This window comes from Crocodylus porosus, unplaced genomic scaffold (genome assembly GCF_001723895.1).
Source record: "Crocodylus porosus isolate Cpor-Errol unplaced genomic scaffold, CroPor_comp1, whole genome shotgun sequence".
NCBI classification, from domain to species: Eukaryota; Metazoa; Chordata; order Crocodylia; family Crocodylidae; genus Crocodylus; species Crocodylus porosus.
Window position 1 is genome coordinate 58,411,327 of NW_017728931.1, and position 18,773 is coordinate 58,430,099.

Sequence of the window (18,773 nt, forward strand, 5' to 3'; positions counted from 1 at the left end):
TTTTAATTTTGAACAAATGCTAGTTTAAAAGATTTCAAAATCAGGCTATGTTTTTAAAATTAGAAAATTGTGTGGGTCATAATGTTTGATCAACTAATTTGAAGACTGCTATTGAGACTCATAGAAAATTAATTTTGAACAAACTTTACAGTGTTCTTTGAAAAGCCTAGGAAATGGCCAGATTAAACTACCAGAACCAATATCAGTTGTGGATATTAAGCTTTGTGGAAAGTACTAGCTTCTAAAGAGCATATTGTACATGAAATAATTATAAGGAGAGAGACCACAATGCTTCAAAGTCCTGTTGTAAACGGAAGTGATGACTACCAGATGGAATGCTCTAAATTGCTACCATCTCTGCTTATCCTTCCCTGAAAAAGTGAAAATGGATTAATACATTTATCTTTCTTGTTGCCTTTTCCCTTTTTTTTTTTTTAGAAGATTGGTGACAATTCCCACTCTTAGGGGTATAGCTTTTTGGTTTCTTTACCTTTTTCAACAATATTTAAACATATGACACATTTAAATATACATTGTATTCATTTCCATTGTCATTCCACTCCCACCTTGATCTAGCCAGCGTTCCGTCTTCGCATACAAATTCTGTCCCTCTGCCCTGCTTGTTCCCATCCTCTCCCCTCCCCACAACCACACACATGCAGGTTTTTACCTTCTCTCTGTTGCCACTGCTTTCTTGTATGCTTGGAAAGCCCTCCATGTCTGAGCGCTCTGGTCCTGTCTCCATGTCTTTCCCTTCTTGCAACCGATTAATTGGGCAATTGCTCCTTCGCCTCCCCACCACCTTCCGTTCATTTTCCTTTTTTCTTTTAAAGTGATCCACTACTGCCTGCCTCATTCTGTCATAGTCTAACGTGTAAAAAAATAAATAAATCAAACAACTAAAAGGCCTGGTAATGTGCAGGCTATTCTACTTGCACCTTTCCTCTTGCTGATGCTACAGAGGCACATAAGCTCTTCTGCGTGCTTTTCTTTCCTTCATTTCTTCAGAAAAAACGAATGGCTACCTGTTTCTATTCAGTTTATTTACCTGGTGCATGTTCTGCTCATCCTAGATAAGTTCTTCCTTCCACTTTCCCAAATCCTGTGATCAACGTTAGTAACTTCATAAATTAGTTTACCAGCTGCCTATCATTTGCTTGAGATGCACTTATAATTCAACTAACATTGCTGAAAATGTATCTTTTTAGTGGATTTAGATTGAATGGTTTTAGCTAATGTGCCAATTTATCTTTGACCACAGGAAGTAAGAGACTGATGTCCTAGTGTCATACATATTTTGCAAGTATTTGAAAGAACGTGGCAAAAAGCCCTTGATTTTAATTAATTAATTAATTTTATATTAATGCTAGAGGCAGGGATTTTTGTTGGTGATAACTTTTATCAGATTGGCTGTATGGTTGCATTGCATTCCAGTACTACTACCTATCTTTATTAACAGGTGTCTGAAGGTTTGTCCTTTCTGCACAGCAGTGTGAAAATGGTCCATGGAAATATCACTTCTGAAAATATAATTTTGAATAAAAGTGGAGCGTGGAAAATCATGGGATTTGATTTTTGTATCCCATCAACAAATCCTTCTGAACAAGAGGTAATGGGTCTCCTATTGTTGTCCACTGTTTATTTTAAATGCAGATTTTTGTCTGAAACAGGCTGCATGAACTACAGATTGCACTAGCTCATTCATGTCGTGGGCTCATGATTTTCTTTTATGGAGTCAGAGACTGTAGATTCTAGTAGTCCCTTGGAGTAAGCAGGTGGGGGAGGGACAGGGAATGCCTAGCACTTAGAAAATGAATTTGTTTTCATCCTTGTGCCACTACAAATTTGTTGTAAAACCACTCTACACTTCACATTTTTTTGTTGAAAAGAAATACGGGAGTGAATTAATTGAGGGGGGCTAAATACTTCAGGGAATTAGTAACAGGACATAGAGATTATATCTCTGCAGAACACGCAATGTAAATCTGTTGATGGGGTAGAACAGGAGGTCATCCAGCCCTCCTCCCCTTCCCCTGCAGTGTTGCTTTTTAGGGCTGCAGGTCACCAGCCAAGCTTTGCATGAGGATGAACCAATATCAGCACAATGGGCAGGTCTGCTGTCCCACCCCTCAGTGCAGTGTGGATGAGATGGCTTGATACCCTTTCTTCAGATATAAGTTCAAACTCATAAAGTAAGAAGAGGCGTTTCATGTAACAGTTTATTCCAAGATTTAATTGCTACCTAAATATATAAATAGTTTAAAATTTTCATTACAGTCTGTAATTTTAAATCTCTGTACTTTGGCATAAGGTCTGCCACAGGGAGAGCAAATCTACTTAGTTTTCATAGGCTGACTTTGAGTTTTGCTTTCTTCTTTTCCCATTTGGCTCCTGGTAAAACTGAAATAATTTGGTAACTGATCACTGCTGATTGAGTTGCTTGTTTAAATTTCAATTTAAACATTTTAATCTGTATATTCTTTCACTGTTTGTTCTTGCAGCTGAAGTTCCCTTGCAAAGAATGGGACCCAAACTTGCCATCCTTGTGTCTTCCAAATCCTGAGTATTTGGCACCTGAATACATTCTTTCAGTGAGCTGCGAGACAGCTAGTGACATGTACTCCTTAGGTGCTGTCATGTATTCAGTTTTTAATAAAGGGAAACCGATTTTTGAGGTCAACAAGCAGGATATTTATAAAAGTTTCAGTAGACAGCTGGATCAGGTATTTGCTATACTTGTGAATGCTTTACATTTTACCATAAGGAGTTTTTTTATTCTCTCTGTGTTTAAAAGCAGTTACTATTTAAAGAAGAAATGAATATCTCAAGTTCAACGTCCAGTTTAAATTTACAAGGCAAATATGTTACCTTTAAAAAAAAAATCAGCTTTACAAAATATTAATCATAAAAATAAGCAAACATTCCAAATGCCTGGATTAACTGCAGTACTGATGTTCTGCTTGGTTCCTTTATGGGCATGTTCATGTAGAATACATTTCTGATGTACCAGTCTTCCTGTGTATGGAGCAGACAGATTAGCAGTGTCTGACTCAGTTCTTTGTTAGGAGGTAGGGAGAGCCACTAAGCGTAAAAGCTCACCCTAGAGGTCAGAATGGGATCTCTTCCACCAGTAACCAGGAAGTGAAGAGAGTCATGCCACCTTTTCCTGTATTCTTCTCAGCAGCGGTGGGTCAGGGACATGCTGTCTCTCCAGCAGGCAGGGGAGGTGGAGAAAAAAATTAATATCTCTTCAGCTGAAGGATGGGAAAGAAGAGAATTAGTTAGATGGATATACCTTGTAACATGTCACATGTAATGCTGCCTTATGGTATTTGGATCATAATGCAATGGTAGGATGTAATTGTTTAAATGGCTTTTGGTGACTCTGTGTGATGACTAAATGGCTTTGGCCATTGAAAGTGAGTTACACAAATCTACAAATTTTAAACTCAGCATTTTTTTTAAAACCAGTACTAATTTGCTTCAGTACTGTAACAAAAAGGGTAGAAGGGACCATACCACAAGCATTTATTTTCATACTTTCATTTATCAAAATGAAATATTACAAAACTTGCCTTTCATTGTAAGTAAACCAAACACTCTTCTAGAGGACAAAAATATACTCTTACAAGAATTGTACTGAAGCTAGTTATATGTAGGATTTTCTTTATTTATGGTGCATACCCTTGAATTATTTATGCAGCTAAGTCGTTTAAGCTCCAGCGCTCTTCAGAATATACCGGAGGAAGTTCGTGAACACATAAAGCTACTGTTAAATGTAGCTCCTACAGTCAGACCAGATGCAGATCAAATGACTAAGGTCAGTGTACAACAATCACTGTAGTTTCAAGAAATGTGTTAAATAATAATTGATTTTTGTAATTAATATAGCCACTGGGGGGGGGGGTTAGCTGTTATCTCTTCAGTTGAAGGCTATTATCTACAGCGCACCAATTATTTTTTGTTTTGTGATGACTTACCTTTTTTTTATGAAAATGAGCACCTGTTTCTAGTACTTGGTAAACAGAAACCATCCCGTCATAGTCTTGTATGAGGTGCACACTTGCTGTTTTTCAGATGCCTGTAAAAGACTCTCACTAAAATGTTTTACTTCCTTTTATAACATTGAAATTTTAAAATACTGGGAGGCTCTTAAGGCTGTAAAGTGAAATGGTCAGGAATCAGGAAATGTAAGAGTTGCCCTGACCAACTGCTTGTTAAATATGCTTGGGTGTAACTGAAACTATATCTGAAGCATCTCTACCCAAATTAGTTATGATGTAGTAAATGAGCTGTGGGTTAAGTATTCTTACAACAACAGTTTTAGTTTTTCAAACCCATCATCTGCTTTTTCAACATGATGGCAGGGTTTGAAAATGAGTGCCATGATGGCTACCTTGCTTTCTAAATCTGTTCCTGTTTGTAGAATGGCATCACTCATTATTTTTCCTCATGGTCTCTTGCATAAAAAGGAATTGGGAGCCTTGAAGACTTTTAGAGGGGTGGGCCCCCATCAACACAAATTCTTCCCTACCACTTCCCCCCTCTGCTGTCTGCTTACCTCCCCCTGCCACTTGTTACACCCACCATGACTATGTCCCCCACCGCTTGCTCCTTCTACTGTCTACTACTCTTGCAGATACGACTGCTGCATCCTCCCTCCCCCTCCTGTCCCCCCAGCTGCTACTTACTCTACAGTTCCAGCCTTCCTGTAGCAGTGGGCAACAGCCAGAAGGGGGGCAAAGACAGTGGGTGAACAGTGGCTGTGGTCCAACCCTGACTCAAGATGAGGGCCAGAGTTAGAGCTGCAGCAACAGCCTGTTTCGCACCCCGCGTCCCCCCCCCCAACTCAAATCTAAGAAAGTGGGCCTTTTCCATATATTACATATGGGATAAAACCTTGCCTTGAATGTGTTTAAATATGGTATGTAAAAATTTACTTTTCCTATTGTTAGTTGCAGCCACTTAACTGTAAAAGTTTGTCGATGTATAGTGCATTTGAGAAGGTGAATTTATAATTGTACATGTGGTATATTTATAATAGCATTGATAGTGGTTTCCCACGAAATATCACACTTTTTATATTTTTATTTTAGATACCCTTCTTTGATGATGTTGGTGCAATGACACTACAATATTTTGATTCTTTATTCCAAAGGGATAATCTTCAGAAATCACAGTTTTTTAAAGGGCTGCCAAAGGTTCTGCCAAAACTCCCTAAGGTATGTTTTCCTGAAGTGAGACTGAAATAAAGACTGAAGAAGGTCATGTCTGTAGGTACTTTTAATATTCTGAAAGCAAAAATGTTGGAGTCTGTACCAGTTAGTGCCACAAAGGACTGTATAGAGGGGTCATCAGAACAGAGTAAGACAGACAGACTTGAGGAACTATGATTTAATGGAAGCATCCTGCAGCTTTCAGTATGCCTGGAAAGAGAAGGAAATGGCGGTGTTGACCTCTCATCCTAGCGAAATTTGCCTTGATGCCACCACTTACCCTCCTCTTCCTGTAGTCATTGTTTGGATCAGTCACACTGCTTTACAGACCCCTTGCTACATGACTGTGAAAGTTATATCCTCCGCATACATTAGGACTGACTGAGCTCTTTGCAGAGCCACTCAATAGTTCTCTGCTCTTCAGCGATTATAAGCTTTCATCCCTTGAGGGATTTAGCTCACCATTATGGCAACACTCACAGACAATCTAGAGAGTGAGTCTTTCTGTCTAAATTTCTATATGGCAAATCAGGCCCTGACTGGACTAGTCCTCTTCCGTTGTGTGTTATCATATATTTTATAGTTGTAAAACATAAAGCAAGAAAAACACTTGTTTACTGTTCTTCATATTCAAATTAACTTTATTTTTGAAGTATATGGTATAAAGCTCTAGTGTAGGAAGAGCTCTTATTTAATAGTGTATTTTCTAAAACAGCAACTCTTTTTCCCATTGGTTAAATAATGTTGTGACACTTTGGAGTTGAGCGAAGTCTCCAAAAATTTTGCAGTGGGTGGTAGAAGAATACAGGGAAGATCATAGGATATTAGGGTTGAAAGGGACCTTATGAGATCTAGTCCAGCATCCTTCTCAAGGCAGGACTTGACCTTAAATTTTTCCTTGCCTCCTTTGATCACATTACATTAACTTAAATAGCTTCCACTCAGACTTCTGGTTTGATTGTCATTTTGGTAGCTTAGCATATGCTTATTCATACTAGGTACTTCTTCAGGATTCTCACAAGCTGATGAAGTAGGTGCAAAAGCTAGAGAAGAAGGAATTGTCTAGGTGTAAGAATGCATTTTTTTATACTTTGCAGAGAAGCATACGTATTATGTAACAAATTGTAGATTCCTTCAACAGATTAATGTTACACTGATAAAATTTTTTATAGTCTTTAGGAAAATACATTACATGGGTTAAGCCTGTGGGTTAGATCCAGACTACAGAGCCCTGTGATCTGGCATCATGTGAAGCCAGTTGGGTATGCAGGCTAGACCCCCTAGTGCACAGGAGGTTCAGTCCAGGGTACATGCTGTAAGCAATGTCCACCCCAAACTAGCCCTCCGTGTTAGCTCCAGGGCTGGTCCAGATCTGGCTTTGCCAAAGCTGGCACACAGGGACAGTCTGGCTAGGCAATATGTGTTCTGTGCTGGCCCTGTCCTGAGCAGTGTGCCCTGTGCATGCCATGTACATCACAATCTGGCCCTGCTCCAGGGCTTGTTCTGCATGTGATGCATGGGGCAGGCACAGGTCACATACTGTGTGGGGTGCCTTGCTGAACCGGGCCTGCATGCTGGCTCCAGTGTACGTGGGTGGCTTGGGGGCTGAATCTGGACTAGCCCTGGAGCCAACACACAGGTCTGATCCAGCAAGGCATCTCATATAGATCGTGTACCACATGCTGAGTGAGCTCCAGAGTGGGAACAGCATATGCTGCATGTAGGACTGGACCAGGTTTGCATGCACCTGCACAGGGGACCAGCACAGGCATAGCCATGGACTGGCCCAGCATCCCTCATTCAGCAGGTGGTATATGACTTTATCTGAAATAGTCTTTAGCTAGAATTTACAATTAATTGGCTTTTTCTTGGTTTTTGAAACAGTTGTGTGAGCTTGAATGTGTAACAGGCAAATACAAACATACCAATCCTTCAAAGAGTAAATTGAAAGTATTTTTCAGATCTGATTACTGTTTGTTTGTACCTTACTTTTTAAATGTAAGAAAACAACACTTTGAATTAAAATTGGAATCTTCCTGCTTTACAATGCAACATAACATATCTTTGTTTCTTTCTTAGCGTGTTATAATCCAGAGAATTTTGCCTCCTTTGACCTCAGAGTTTGTGAATCCTGATATGGTACCCTTTGTTCTGCCTAATGTTCTTCTGATTGCTGAGGAGTGCACCAAAGAAGAGTACGTCAAGCTCATTCTGCCTGATCTTGCCCCTGTTTTTAAACAGCAAGAACCAATCCAGGTACATAAATAGAATTCCAGCAGCTTTTTTTAACCAGAGCTTTCCCTGGAAAAAACCCTATCAGTCTGTTTCCTTGTTCTAATTCTCTACAGATTTAGTCATCTTGGCTCTATAGTCATCTAGAGACATCAGTTTTAAGTAAGCCACGAACAATTTTTAGAAAATTTGCAGATTGAGGGTACCTATACACAAGCACGGAGGCTGCTTCAACATGCTGGAATTCCAGCATGTTGGAACAGACTTGATTAATCAAGTCTGCTGGAGCATGGCAATTACCATGCTCCAGCAGCCTCCTGCATCTTACATATCGGCATCCCCGTGCATAAAAATGGTGGCAGGCATGCCTGAAGGGCTCTGAGGTGTCACTGAACGCCCTCAGAGCATGCGTAAGAATGGCCTCGGTTTTCTTTAGTACATTTGCCTTTGACTGTATCAATGCAGGAGCTACTCCAAGTGAACACACTTAGCACACACTGGCTGCATATACAGTGAAGATATTGCAAGTGGCTGTAGAGGACAGGCACTAGATGGGGACAAATAGTTGTGGGGCAAGGAGTGGGGTTCAGGCTGCATGCACCCTCTGCTGCTGCTTTCCCCACCACAGCAATGGAGGAGGATAAATTTAAGATGAGCTTCCAATAATTAACTGAGACTCTATGCATGGAAAATTGTAACCAATTTATACTTTTTTATATATAGAATCTACTTATTGGGGGATCAAAGTTGTGTTGGATTTGGGTAAACACTGTAACTTCTGTAGATAGTGGAGGTTGCTCATATGCATCTAAGAGGAAGAATTTTACTCAAGGTTTCTTGGAAACCAGGTATTTTGTATAATAGTATGTAAATAAGTGATTTATATATGTATTTTTGGTGTAATGGAATGTAACCAAAGACTGTTTTGTAATTGGGAGCCAGAATCTACTAGCCTTGAAATTTTTCCCCCTCCCCAATCCTCCAAATCATTCTAGAATATGTTTGATTTGTTTAATTTTTGTTTCCTGTTTTAAAAATGTAATAACATACCCAGGTGTATTTTTTGTCTTCCATGCCTTCAGGCTAGCAACATGGTAAGTGTTACAAGAAAACTGATGTTTTTTAAAATATTTATAATAAACTTCATATGGAAAGTGTGATGTTGCCAGAAGTAAAAGCTGTAATATCTGAAGTGTTTTTTCCCTATAGATTTTACTGATTTTCCTGCAAAAAATGGACTTGCTACTAACCAAAACTCCACCAGATGAAATAAAGAACAGTGTTCTACCAATGGTTTATAGAGCCTTAGAAGCACCTTCAATTCAGATTCAGGTGCAGTAAATGCTCTATCTCTTTAATATTGTTTAAAATGTTATTTCTTCTTTTGCTTTTGAAGGAAACTTTCAGTTTCTGTCACTAAATTGTTACTCTTAGAAGAGGACCTTAATGCCTGTTCAATATCTCTTAAAGCATTTGGATTAATACCACTGCATGCTGTGGGAATCTTTTTCCTGTTTACAAGAAAAAAATCACTTGGGCAGCTGTGTTTTATTCACAAGACATCTGTGCTTTATTAACAAGACAATTTTCTGCCAAATGAACATCACTAGTGTTAGAGTGATTGTTGCCAGTTTAGGCTGGTTGCCTAAATAAGTATTTACTTTCTATTCATACCTTATTATTCTTCTGATTTAGCCCCTTGGAATTTACCCTTATTTCAGACATACAATTATGCACATATCTCTCTAAGGAGAACTGGATACACAGACCATTGGAAAATTTCAAAGCTAATGATCCCAGCCTCGAAACCTTTAGAAAGCCTACAAGTGTAGAAATCATGAGGGAAAGCAATGGATAATTTGGCGGATGAGAAGTTTCTTTTAGCTAGCATATGGTTAACCAGGTTTTACTTGTCTTAGTGAGATTTTTATATCATTCATAGAAGTTACACAAATTAGATTTTTCTTAAATGATTAAATGTGTAATGCTTGTTTGACAGTTTAGATTTTGGTACTTGTTTGTGCTTCTTCACAGAGTTGTTGATGTGCATTTGTTTTGTTTGGTATGTTATAGAAAAAAATATTTTAAAATACTTTCATCACAAGTAACTTTTCAAAGAAACTTTTTCACAAAGCAATCTTTCATGAAATGCAAGATGTTCTTGTCATCCAAATATTTTGTAGTAACCACTAATCTACCCTTTTGTTTTGCAAAAACTCATCCTCAAATTTTATTCTAATTAGTTTTAAATTGGAAGTTAGAAATCAGCACTAGACTGCCTTAATTAATTTCCTTGAAGGGGTGAAATTGAGATACATTAACTGATTGTTTAGAGTATATTTTACTAGTTTTGAATTGAAATGCATTTTTAAAAATTAATATGGTATATGTTTCTTTACAGGAGCTTTGCTTAAATATAATTCCCACATTTGCTAACCTAATAGACTATCCATCAATGAAAAATGCATTAATACCAAGAATTAAAAATGCATGCTTACAAACTTCTTCTCTTGCTGTAAGTAAACTGGCGTTTCTGATCTGTACTTTTTCACACCCCAAAATACTGAAAATTGTGTTTAAAAATCATTTTGGCTTTTCTATTTTATTTTACCATTATTAAGAAGCCCTGAATCCTGTGAGGGGGAGTTAGTTGCTGTATTACAATAATCCAGGGTTTTCTTCACTGTTTTTTGGTCAGAAACCAGTAAGCAACCCCTTCCTTTGTTTCAATGATGCAAACACTTATTAAGAAAAAAAAACAACCTGTCTTGGATTATGTATCTTATAAAATTTCTAACAGTTAAAGAGCTGTTTGGTGCTCTTTAATACAAATTGTACAGACTTATTTCAGAGTAGGTTGTATTTCAGATTGTGGTTCTGTAGCTTTTTCAGTGCTTTTGTGATTGTGTAGCTTTTAGCCTTTTTTCCCATTACAAAGTGGAAACAACAATTCGAATGACTGGGTATTCTTATGTCCATTTAAAATACCATTTTAAGACAAGCCTGAATTTAAGGTGGTCCCCCCATAATTAGATTCTGTACATGGGGAATTTTATAAATTCGTTGTAATTTTCCATGTATTCAAATCTAATTACTGCGGGGTCGTCTTTAATTTATCCCCCCCACTGCTGTGGAGGAGCAGGCAGTTGGGGGAGGTGGTTTGGGGAGGTCAAACAGTTTTCCCCCTGCTGCATCTGCTTCCCCCTCTTCATTTCCCCTTATACTTATGCTTCATGCTGGCAGGTTCCATCCACGCTGAAGCCTAGGGGTCTGAGGATGGCCCTAACCCCACGCCCATAGCAGCCCTGCAGGGTATGCACTGCTGCTACAGGGCAGAACTGGGCTGTAGCGTGGACAGAGCCTGCTGTTTCATAGCAAGAATAAGAGGGGGAGGGAGATAGGTGGGCAGGAGTGCAGAGACAACAGGGTTGTGGGGGGGTAAGGAAGGCAGGGTGCAGAGGCAGTAGCACAGGGCTGCCTGCCCCCTTCTCTTTCCCCCTGCCCCAACTATCCTCATACTCAATTCTAAGATGACAGGCTTTGCCCCCCCATGTTAAATGGAGGAGGTGGGGCACCTCGTCTTATAATTGAGTAAATGCAGTAATATGGCATTTCAGTTCAGTGGGTTTCATGCATAGCTTCCAAGTTAGGTTAAGTGTAGTTTCTCTCTAAAGAAAAAACAAGATACAAGCTGTGAGTATAGGAAGGAATCATGCATTGTTTCTGCTGTTCCTTCCTTGGGGCTTTTGTCTCTTGAAAATGATAACTTGGTAGCAGTCTTCAAAATTGGAGAGGCGCTACGTAATAGTTTAGAGCAAGAATGTATTTGGATCACAACAAAAATAGTATCACTGTGGAACAGCAAGCTTTATTTTCTCTAGTGTAAACTAATCGGTTAAATTCTTTAAGCATTTTCTGTTGAGATTCTGTCAAATAGTTCAGATTTGATTACCTCTCACTAGGTCTCATTCCACTCTTAAGTGTTAGACAATGAAAGGTAAGATTTTTTTTTTTTGTCAAGCAGGGGGAAGAAAGCACATTTATCCTTTTTCTTTTTCTTTTCTTTTTCACACTCCTCCCCCGCCCAATGGAAATCTGCTGTTAGACTTTTTTTTACAAGGTGCTCTGATGTTTTAACATTGCAGAAATGCTATCTTGAAACATTATGTTTAAACACATTGCATTAAAGGACCAAACATTTCTTATTGGATAGAACTTGATAATTTTGTGAAAATCTAATTTTATAGATTCACAGAGTTGGAAGGAACCTCAAGAATCATGCAAATCTAATTTTCTATAGAATTTAAGGAATTATATGTATTCTTTTAAAAAGACTAAATATTTTACGTAGTGTTGAAATCATATTTCTCTTATGATGCAGGAAATTTGTACATGGAACAAGATGTAGTTTTACACAAGCCTTTGTCCCATCTGCTATTTAGCTCTGCTGCGTGTGCTTCTCTTCCAGAGACCTGCAGAAGGCTTCTCTGCTTCTGAAAGCTTGTCTAAGTCTCTCCCAACCATGCAATTGGTCCAATAAAAAGAAATCACCCACAAAAATCCTTACATCTGTCAAATATATTGTATATGTGTGCTTCTAGGAAAAAACTCAACTTGGACACATTGCCTAACTCTTGTTTCATATGCAATAGGTCCGTGTAAACTCACTAGTCTGCTTAGGAAAGATTTTGGAGTACCTGGATAAGTGGTTTGTACTTGATGACATTCTGCCTTTCCTACAACAAATTCCATCCAAGGAACCTGCAGTACTAATGGGAATTTTAGGTAATAAACAGTTTTTACTTTAATCTTCTTTTAGTGTTTTGATGTAGCAATTTTATGTATACTTTGATAAGTCTGTATGTTTTATAGTTGAAAATTTGTGTAGCAGCCTATTAGAGGCACCTAATAGGGCTGTGCAAAGCTTTGGATGCTGATTCAATTTGGAGGAGATTTGGCCTGATTCAGCGGCCGAATCTCCGAATCCGAATCAAATCAGGAGACCAATAAAAAGGTCCAAATTGATTTGGAGAGATTTGGAGATTCAGGCAGTCCCTGCTTGCCATCACAGGGAGCTGGACCCTGACTCCCTGCCAGTGAGTAGGGGGCAGCGGGGAGAGGGGCTGAAGGAGAGGGAAGGGACCGTGGGGGGATCCCTACTAGGCTCCATCCCCTGCCTGTTGCCCTAACCCCTCTGAGCACCCGCTGCCCCACCCAGCCCCAGCATCCTAGCGCTTTTAAAAAAAAAAAACAAAAAAACCCAGTCACTGGCTGCTGCAGCGGCCGTCAGGGCCTTTGAGGGCTCATGGCAGAGGTACCTCCACGTAGTGTGGGGCAGTGGGGATCACCCCCCCGTGTGGCAGGAACTGGTGAATGCAGGTCTTTTGTTTTAAAGAGCTGGGATGCTGGGGCTGGGCGGGGCAGCCATTGATGGGGCTGGGCAAGTGGGTGGGGAATGAGGACTATTTGATTCGGAGATTTAGCTGATTTGGCAATGGCCAAACCTCTGAATCGGATTCAGCTGAATCAATTCAAGACAGTGATTTGAATCACCAAATCAAATCACTGTCCCCTGAATCGGCCAAATCCAAACCGAATACTAGCTGCTTCGCACAAGCCTAGTACCTAATTTCTTAGGCACGTCCTTTTTTTATTACAAAATCCATTCCTGATACTGCTTGTAGTCCATCAGAAACATCTTCCACAGCAGCTGGTCTGTATAACTTCTGTGGATCCTCCAGGTGTTGAAGTGATATAAATTTGCCTGAGAACAGCTGTGTACATTGCTCTTGGGCACATTCAAATATCCTTGACCTGCGTTCCTCCGTATAAGCAAAAAGACGGCAAGAGCTGTGTCTGGAAGTGGGAAGGCATGTAGAATGAAGCTCTAGCTGTGGGTTGGGTTGCATAAAATTTTACCCTAATTGGTAGCATTAGTTAAAGCTGTCTCCTGTCCACAAAAGAATTGTGGTTTTATCCTATCTGATCCTTAACTATATGGTGCCCAAACTGCTCATGTACAAGAATCCTAACATGGGAGGGGTCATGTTTATGTTCATCCTGCCTTCTCTTTCTTCCCCACTTACACCCATATGTCCTAAGTCAGGAGCTGAATCTTTCCTGGCTGGCTGATAGGCCTTTTTTATGACAGTCATAAAAAAGCATATTCCAGAGCTTTTCTTCTGTTTGATCTTCACTGTTACAGTTCATGCATTTTCAGCAAATGGGCTATTTAAACAAACAAGTATTCTGCTGTATGAAATGCGTGCCCTTGTAACATGGTACAGTATAACTTTTATGAATCTGGCATGCTCAGGACCGAGCACTTGGCAGAAATGTGAAAATTCTGAATTTTTGAAACCGAAGCGGTGGCCAGTGGGGCGAGGGTAGCGGCAGCCAGTCCCGGAGCAGCAGCCGTACACAGAGCAGTGACACAGGGTGGTGGATGGTGGCAGCAGCTGGAGCATGCAAGCTTCCCCCTCCACTGCTCCGGAACTGGCTGCTGCTACTCCCCAAAGGAGTGTAGTTTTATAAAGTGCTGGATTTTCAATAATTCTGGATTTGTGAGGTTATACTGTATAAGCTTACTAGGCTTAAAATTAGATCCGTCTTCCATGTCTGTATCCATTTTTTCCATAGGTTTTTTTTTTTTTATTTCAAGAGAAAAAGGGGCTGTTAGATTGTCTTGTTTCACTTTGTATTTAACACAGACCTAACTTTCCTAAAAGAGTTACTGTAGAATGCAGAGAGAGAGAGTGGGCGGCAAGTTTTCAGAGAAATACCAAGGGTGGCATCCATACTCAAAGTACAGTGTGTTGCTTTGTTCCACAGCCATAGCATATAGCCTTGAGTCACTGACTTATTGCTGCTGCTGTTCTGTATGTTATAAAAGAGGCTTCTTTTTATAGCCAGATTACATTGGAGTTTACTGTTTTTACAGAATTGTTAAAAAAAAAAAATAGGGCTGGAAGGGACCTCAGGAGGTCAACAAGTCCACACCTCGGCTTAAGGCGAGATCACCTCTGTTTAACCCATCCCAGACAAGTGTTTTTCCAACTGCTCTTAAAAACGTCCAAGGATGGTGATTCCACAAACGCTCTAGTAGCCTATCCAATGCTTAACTACCCTTATAGCTAGAAATTTTTCCTAATAGACAGCCTACATTTTCCTTGCTGCAGTCTTAAGACTGTTGCTTTCTATCCTGTCTTCTCAGCTACAGGGAAAAGTGTATCATTATTCTCTGTATAACCATCTTTTAGATAGTTGAAGGTTGTTATCAAATCCCACCTCAGATTTCTCTTCTCCAAACTTAATCCTAAATTAGGGCTGGAAGGGACCTAGTTCTTTCAACCTTTCCTTGTAAGTTTGATGTTTTCCAGAGCACTGATCATTTTTGTTGCTCTCACCTGTATTCTTTCCAATCTGTCCCTGTCTGTGTTGAAGTATGGTGGCCAAAGCTTGACAGTTCTCCAGAAGCTTCATGAGTGCCACATAGAGAAGAAGGATCACTTCCCTTTATTTGCGAGTGATACTCCTATTGATCTTCCTCCTCTTTCTGACATACTTCTGGAATGTTTTTAGTTGCCTTTTGCATCCCTTGCTAGTTGTCTCATTTTGGGTCTTGGCCTTCTCACTTTTATCCTTGCTTGCCCATTCAATACTTTTATACTACTTCCACATAACATGGTCAAGTTTCCACATTATGTAGGATTCCTTTCTGGGTTTCAGCTCATAGAAGAGTTCACTGTTTAGCTAAGTTGGACTTCCTGTTCTTACTTCATGTCAGGATAGTTTGTTCTTATGCCCATAATATGGCCTACTGGACTTCTTTTCCTTTTAGACTTGCCTCCCAGGGGATCCTGCCTACCATTTCCCTGAGTTTAGATTTGCTTTTCTGAAGTCCAGTGTTGAATACTTGTCATTTCATGGTTGTTACCCAAGTAGTCTTCCACTTTTATTCCTATATATGAACAGCAAATCAAGACGGCTTCACTAACACCAGTATGAAAAAGTTATCCCAAACTTACTCCACAAGCTTGGCCTGCCTGTGCTGCGCTGTTACCCTTGCAGCTTGGCCTGCCTGTGCCCTGCAGTTACCCTTTTATGGAAATTGAAGTCCACCATGTGACTTGATAAATACCTTCTATTCTATAGCAGTTGCCCACCATGACATCAGCCTTGCTGTTCTCCCCTCTTATATAGACCATAGTTTTTCAACAGACCTATCTCTCACTTCATACTGCATTTCACAGTAAGTGCAACTTTTCTATAGAAAGCAATTCCATCTGCCTTTTCTCCTTGCCAGCCTTTCATGAACAAATTTATACTCCTCCATGACAGTACTCCTTCCTTTCAAACCATCTCACCATGTCTTCATTATCCCAATTACATCACACTTCCATGATAGTACGAAAAGAATTTTATTGTAAATGCAACCAAGTTCTATCACCTGTCTCCTAAGAAGGTAAGACTGTTTTTCTCAGCAATTTCAATGCTAGAGTGGTCAGGGACCCTGAGCTATAGAAAGAAACACTAGAAAGGAAGGGGTGGAGAAAGTAAATTCAAATGGCATTCTTCTCCTGAGTAAGTGTTCAGAATGTGATCTTATCATCATAAACATCTTATTATTCCAAAGCAACAATGGAAAACATCATGGATGCACCCCCACTCAAAACACTGTCACCTGATTGACTGCATCATAGTTTGTTTATGGGACTGGTATGGACATGGCAGAGCTATGATCACTGTAGATGGCTGTGGAAAGGATCATTGTTTGATATGTCCCATCAAATCTATTTGTGTAGCTCTAAAATGAGACAGAAGCAACCAAAGGAGAGGTTCAATATTATGTTCTTGAAAGACCCTGTTAAAAGTGATCCTTTGCAGCAGTGCCTTAGTGAAAAACTCTCCTACCTCCCTGGTCATCTTGACACTGAGGAATACAGAGATGGCCTTCATTGACCTGACTAAGGCCTTTGATTCAATCAACAGAGAGCACCTATGGAAGATCCTGATTTTGAGTGCCCCACAAAATTTATCATTATCAAACTCTTTCATGATGATACAACAGCAGCCATCCTAAGCAATGACTTGGAAACAGATCTTTTCACTATTAGAACTACAGTCATGCAAGGATACGTGACTGCACCAACATACTTTTCCATCTATATCAGCTATTCCACATCTCATCACTAGTAAACTTCCATTTGGAATTAGCATCCCAGTATTTCATGAAAATCCAAATCCAAGATAACTAACATTTCCGTTACTAAATTTCAGTAAGCTGACAATTGTCATGTGTGCTAACTTAGTTTAAGAACTCCAGGTCACTCTTGATCACTTCTGTGAAACGTATGAAATGCTTGGACTCACTGTCAACTTCACAAAAACCAAGATAATTAATCAACCCACCCCAGACTAGCCAGCTACTCCTCTAGATCCTATAATTAGAAGGTAATCGTTTGAAAATGTTGAACATTTCCCCTATTTGGGTAGCTACCTTTCCCAAAAAGGAAATATGAATGACAGTATTCAACACTGGATAAAATCTGCCAGTGCTGCCTTTGGACACGTCCAAAATGTGTGTCCAATGAAGATGATATCAAGACTCCAAAAAACTTCTCGTCTACCAGGCTGTTGTCCCTACCCTGTTGAATCAATGTGAACCTTGGATGACATAGCAGAAACAGTTGAAAGCTTTGGAATATTACCATCACTGATATCTTCAAAAAATCCTCTATATTAACTGGAAGAACAGAAGAATAAACACCAGCATTCTGGCTCAAGCAAACACCACCAGCATTGAAGCCATGTTTATATGACACTCTGTTGCTCATGACATCATATAAGGATGCTTGACAACTAATCCCAAAACGGGTCCTGAACTTCCAACTTATCAATGGACACTGCTCTAGCTGTGGGCAAAAGAAGAGATTCAAGGATTTTTTGAAGGCCAACCTGGAGAAATGAAATATTAATATCAACACCTGAGACACTGAAGTACTGAATTGTCCCCGGTGCCACCATGATGTATAATGAGGCATTGATAGTTTTGAACAAATTCAACTGACTATGGAGGTCAATAAGAGAGGCAAAAGGAAAGAGCTGTGGCTTGACATCACAAACATGTCTTCCTCCCAGAACTATTTGTGATATCTGTAGTCAAACATGAGAATCTTTGATTGGCCTCTTCAGTCATCTGCAGACTCACTGATGACTTCCCTCTTTTACTGGAAGACTGTCAACCCCATATCAAGGGGCTGCCCACAAGGAGGAATTCTAATAATTTCTGATTATTCCCCATACTTCTTGCATTGGTATATAAACATCTTAGGTAAATAGCCCGTGGCAGTAATTTGTCTCTAAGAATAGTTTTAAGGTTCCCTATTGCCCCCTTTTTCTAGATTTTATGTATTTATTTGTTTGTTTTTTTATCTAGGCTGCCTAGCTCTATACTTCCTTCCTTTTTTGTCTCTGCCCTGTTGAACCTAATTTAAAGTCATCCCCACTAGGTTAGCAAACTTGCATGCAAATACAACCTTTCCCTCTTGATCAGGCGAACTCCATCTCTTCCTTGTAGGGGAAGCTGGTCAAAGGAACAGGAGTTCTGCTGCTGATATTTTTGGTGTTATGATTTCTAAGCCGTTTTAGGTTCAGCTGCACACTAAACAATATCTTCCATAGGTGGATCTTTCCCTGGTAACCTGCCTTTTGAATCCTGCGTTTTGGCTAATTTTCAGTATGCATAGTAAGTGTATTTTTCTTAGAGCTCATTCACACTATTTACTGAAATTCATCTCTCTCAATGATGTGTGTCAGGTATTTACAAATGCACATTTACCCACAAGAAGTTGGGAATTACCAAAGAACAACTTGCAGGAAAAGTATTACCCCATCTGATTCCTCTGAGTATTGAGAACAATCTAAATCTCAATCAGGTAAGAGCACAGTTTTAATTTTTGCATGTTTACCTAATTAGGTGATCTAGAAGTAAAGGTAAAATATTGTGTCACAGAAGATTTTTTTAATCGGTACATTTTGATACAAATGTACAATAGTGATGTCAGAATAGTTAGGCTTAAATAGCAGTGCTTCTTCAGTGGATCTGGTAAGTAGAGGTGCATCGATACATAGGTCTGATACCAGATCAGTACCAATATAAACAAAACTGGCTGTATCTGATATCAGCCTGATGGGGTGGATAATTTGGCTGATAAAGGCTCGTGCCATGCATAGCACTCAGGCAGCAAGGAGCACAACATGCAGTGTGGAGAGCTGTCTCCAGTTGGTAAGTCTGGTGTTGTGGAAGGGTGTGGGGGGATGCAG

General features: G+C 39.7%; 1 protein-coding gene across 5 annotated transcripts in view; it reads left to right on the top strand.

Moving 5' to 3' along the window:
• SCYL2 (SCY1 like pseudokinase 2) overlaps nt 1-18,773 on the top strand; it is a 56,425-nt gene that overhangs the window by 31,219 nt on the left and 6,433 nt on the right. For 2 of the 5 annotated variants that reach the window (XM_019545127.1, XM_019545125.1), the window contains exons 6-14: nt 2,502-2,723; nt 3,704-3,820; nt 5,097-5,222; nt 7,296-7,472; nt 8,531-8,542; nt 8,658-8,780; nt 9,850-9,963; nt 12,101-12,233; nt 18,267-18,385. In XM_019545127.1, coding sequence (XP_019400672.1) covers nt 2,502-2,723; nt 3,704-3,820; nt 5,097-5,222; nt 7,296-7,472; nt 8,531-8,542; nt 8,658-8,780; nt 9,850-9,963; nt 12,101-12,233; nt 18,267-18,385 — 1,143 coding nt within the window. Of the gene's footprint in view, nt 1-1,462; nt 1,610-2,501; nt 2,724-3,703; nt 3,821-5,096; nt 5,223-7,295; nt 7,473-8,530; nt 8,543-8,657; nt 8,781-9,849; nt 9,964-12,100; nt 12,234-18,266; nt 18,386-18,773 lie in introns of those variants that run through there. The other 3 variants (XM_019545128.1, XM_019545129.1, XM_019545126.1) reach the window with 3 other exon arrangements.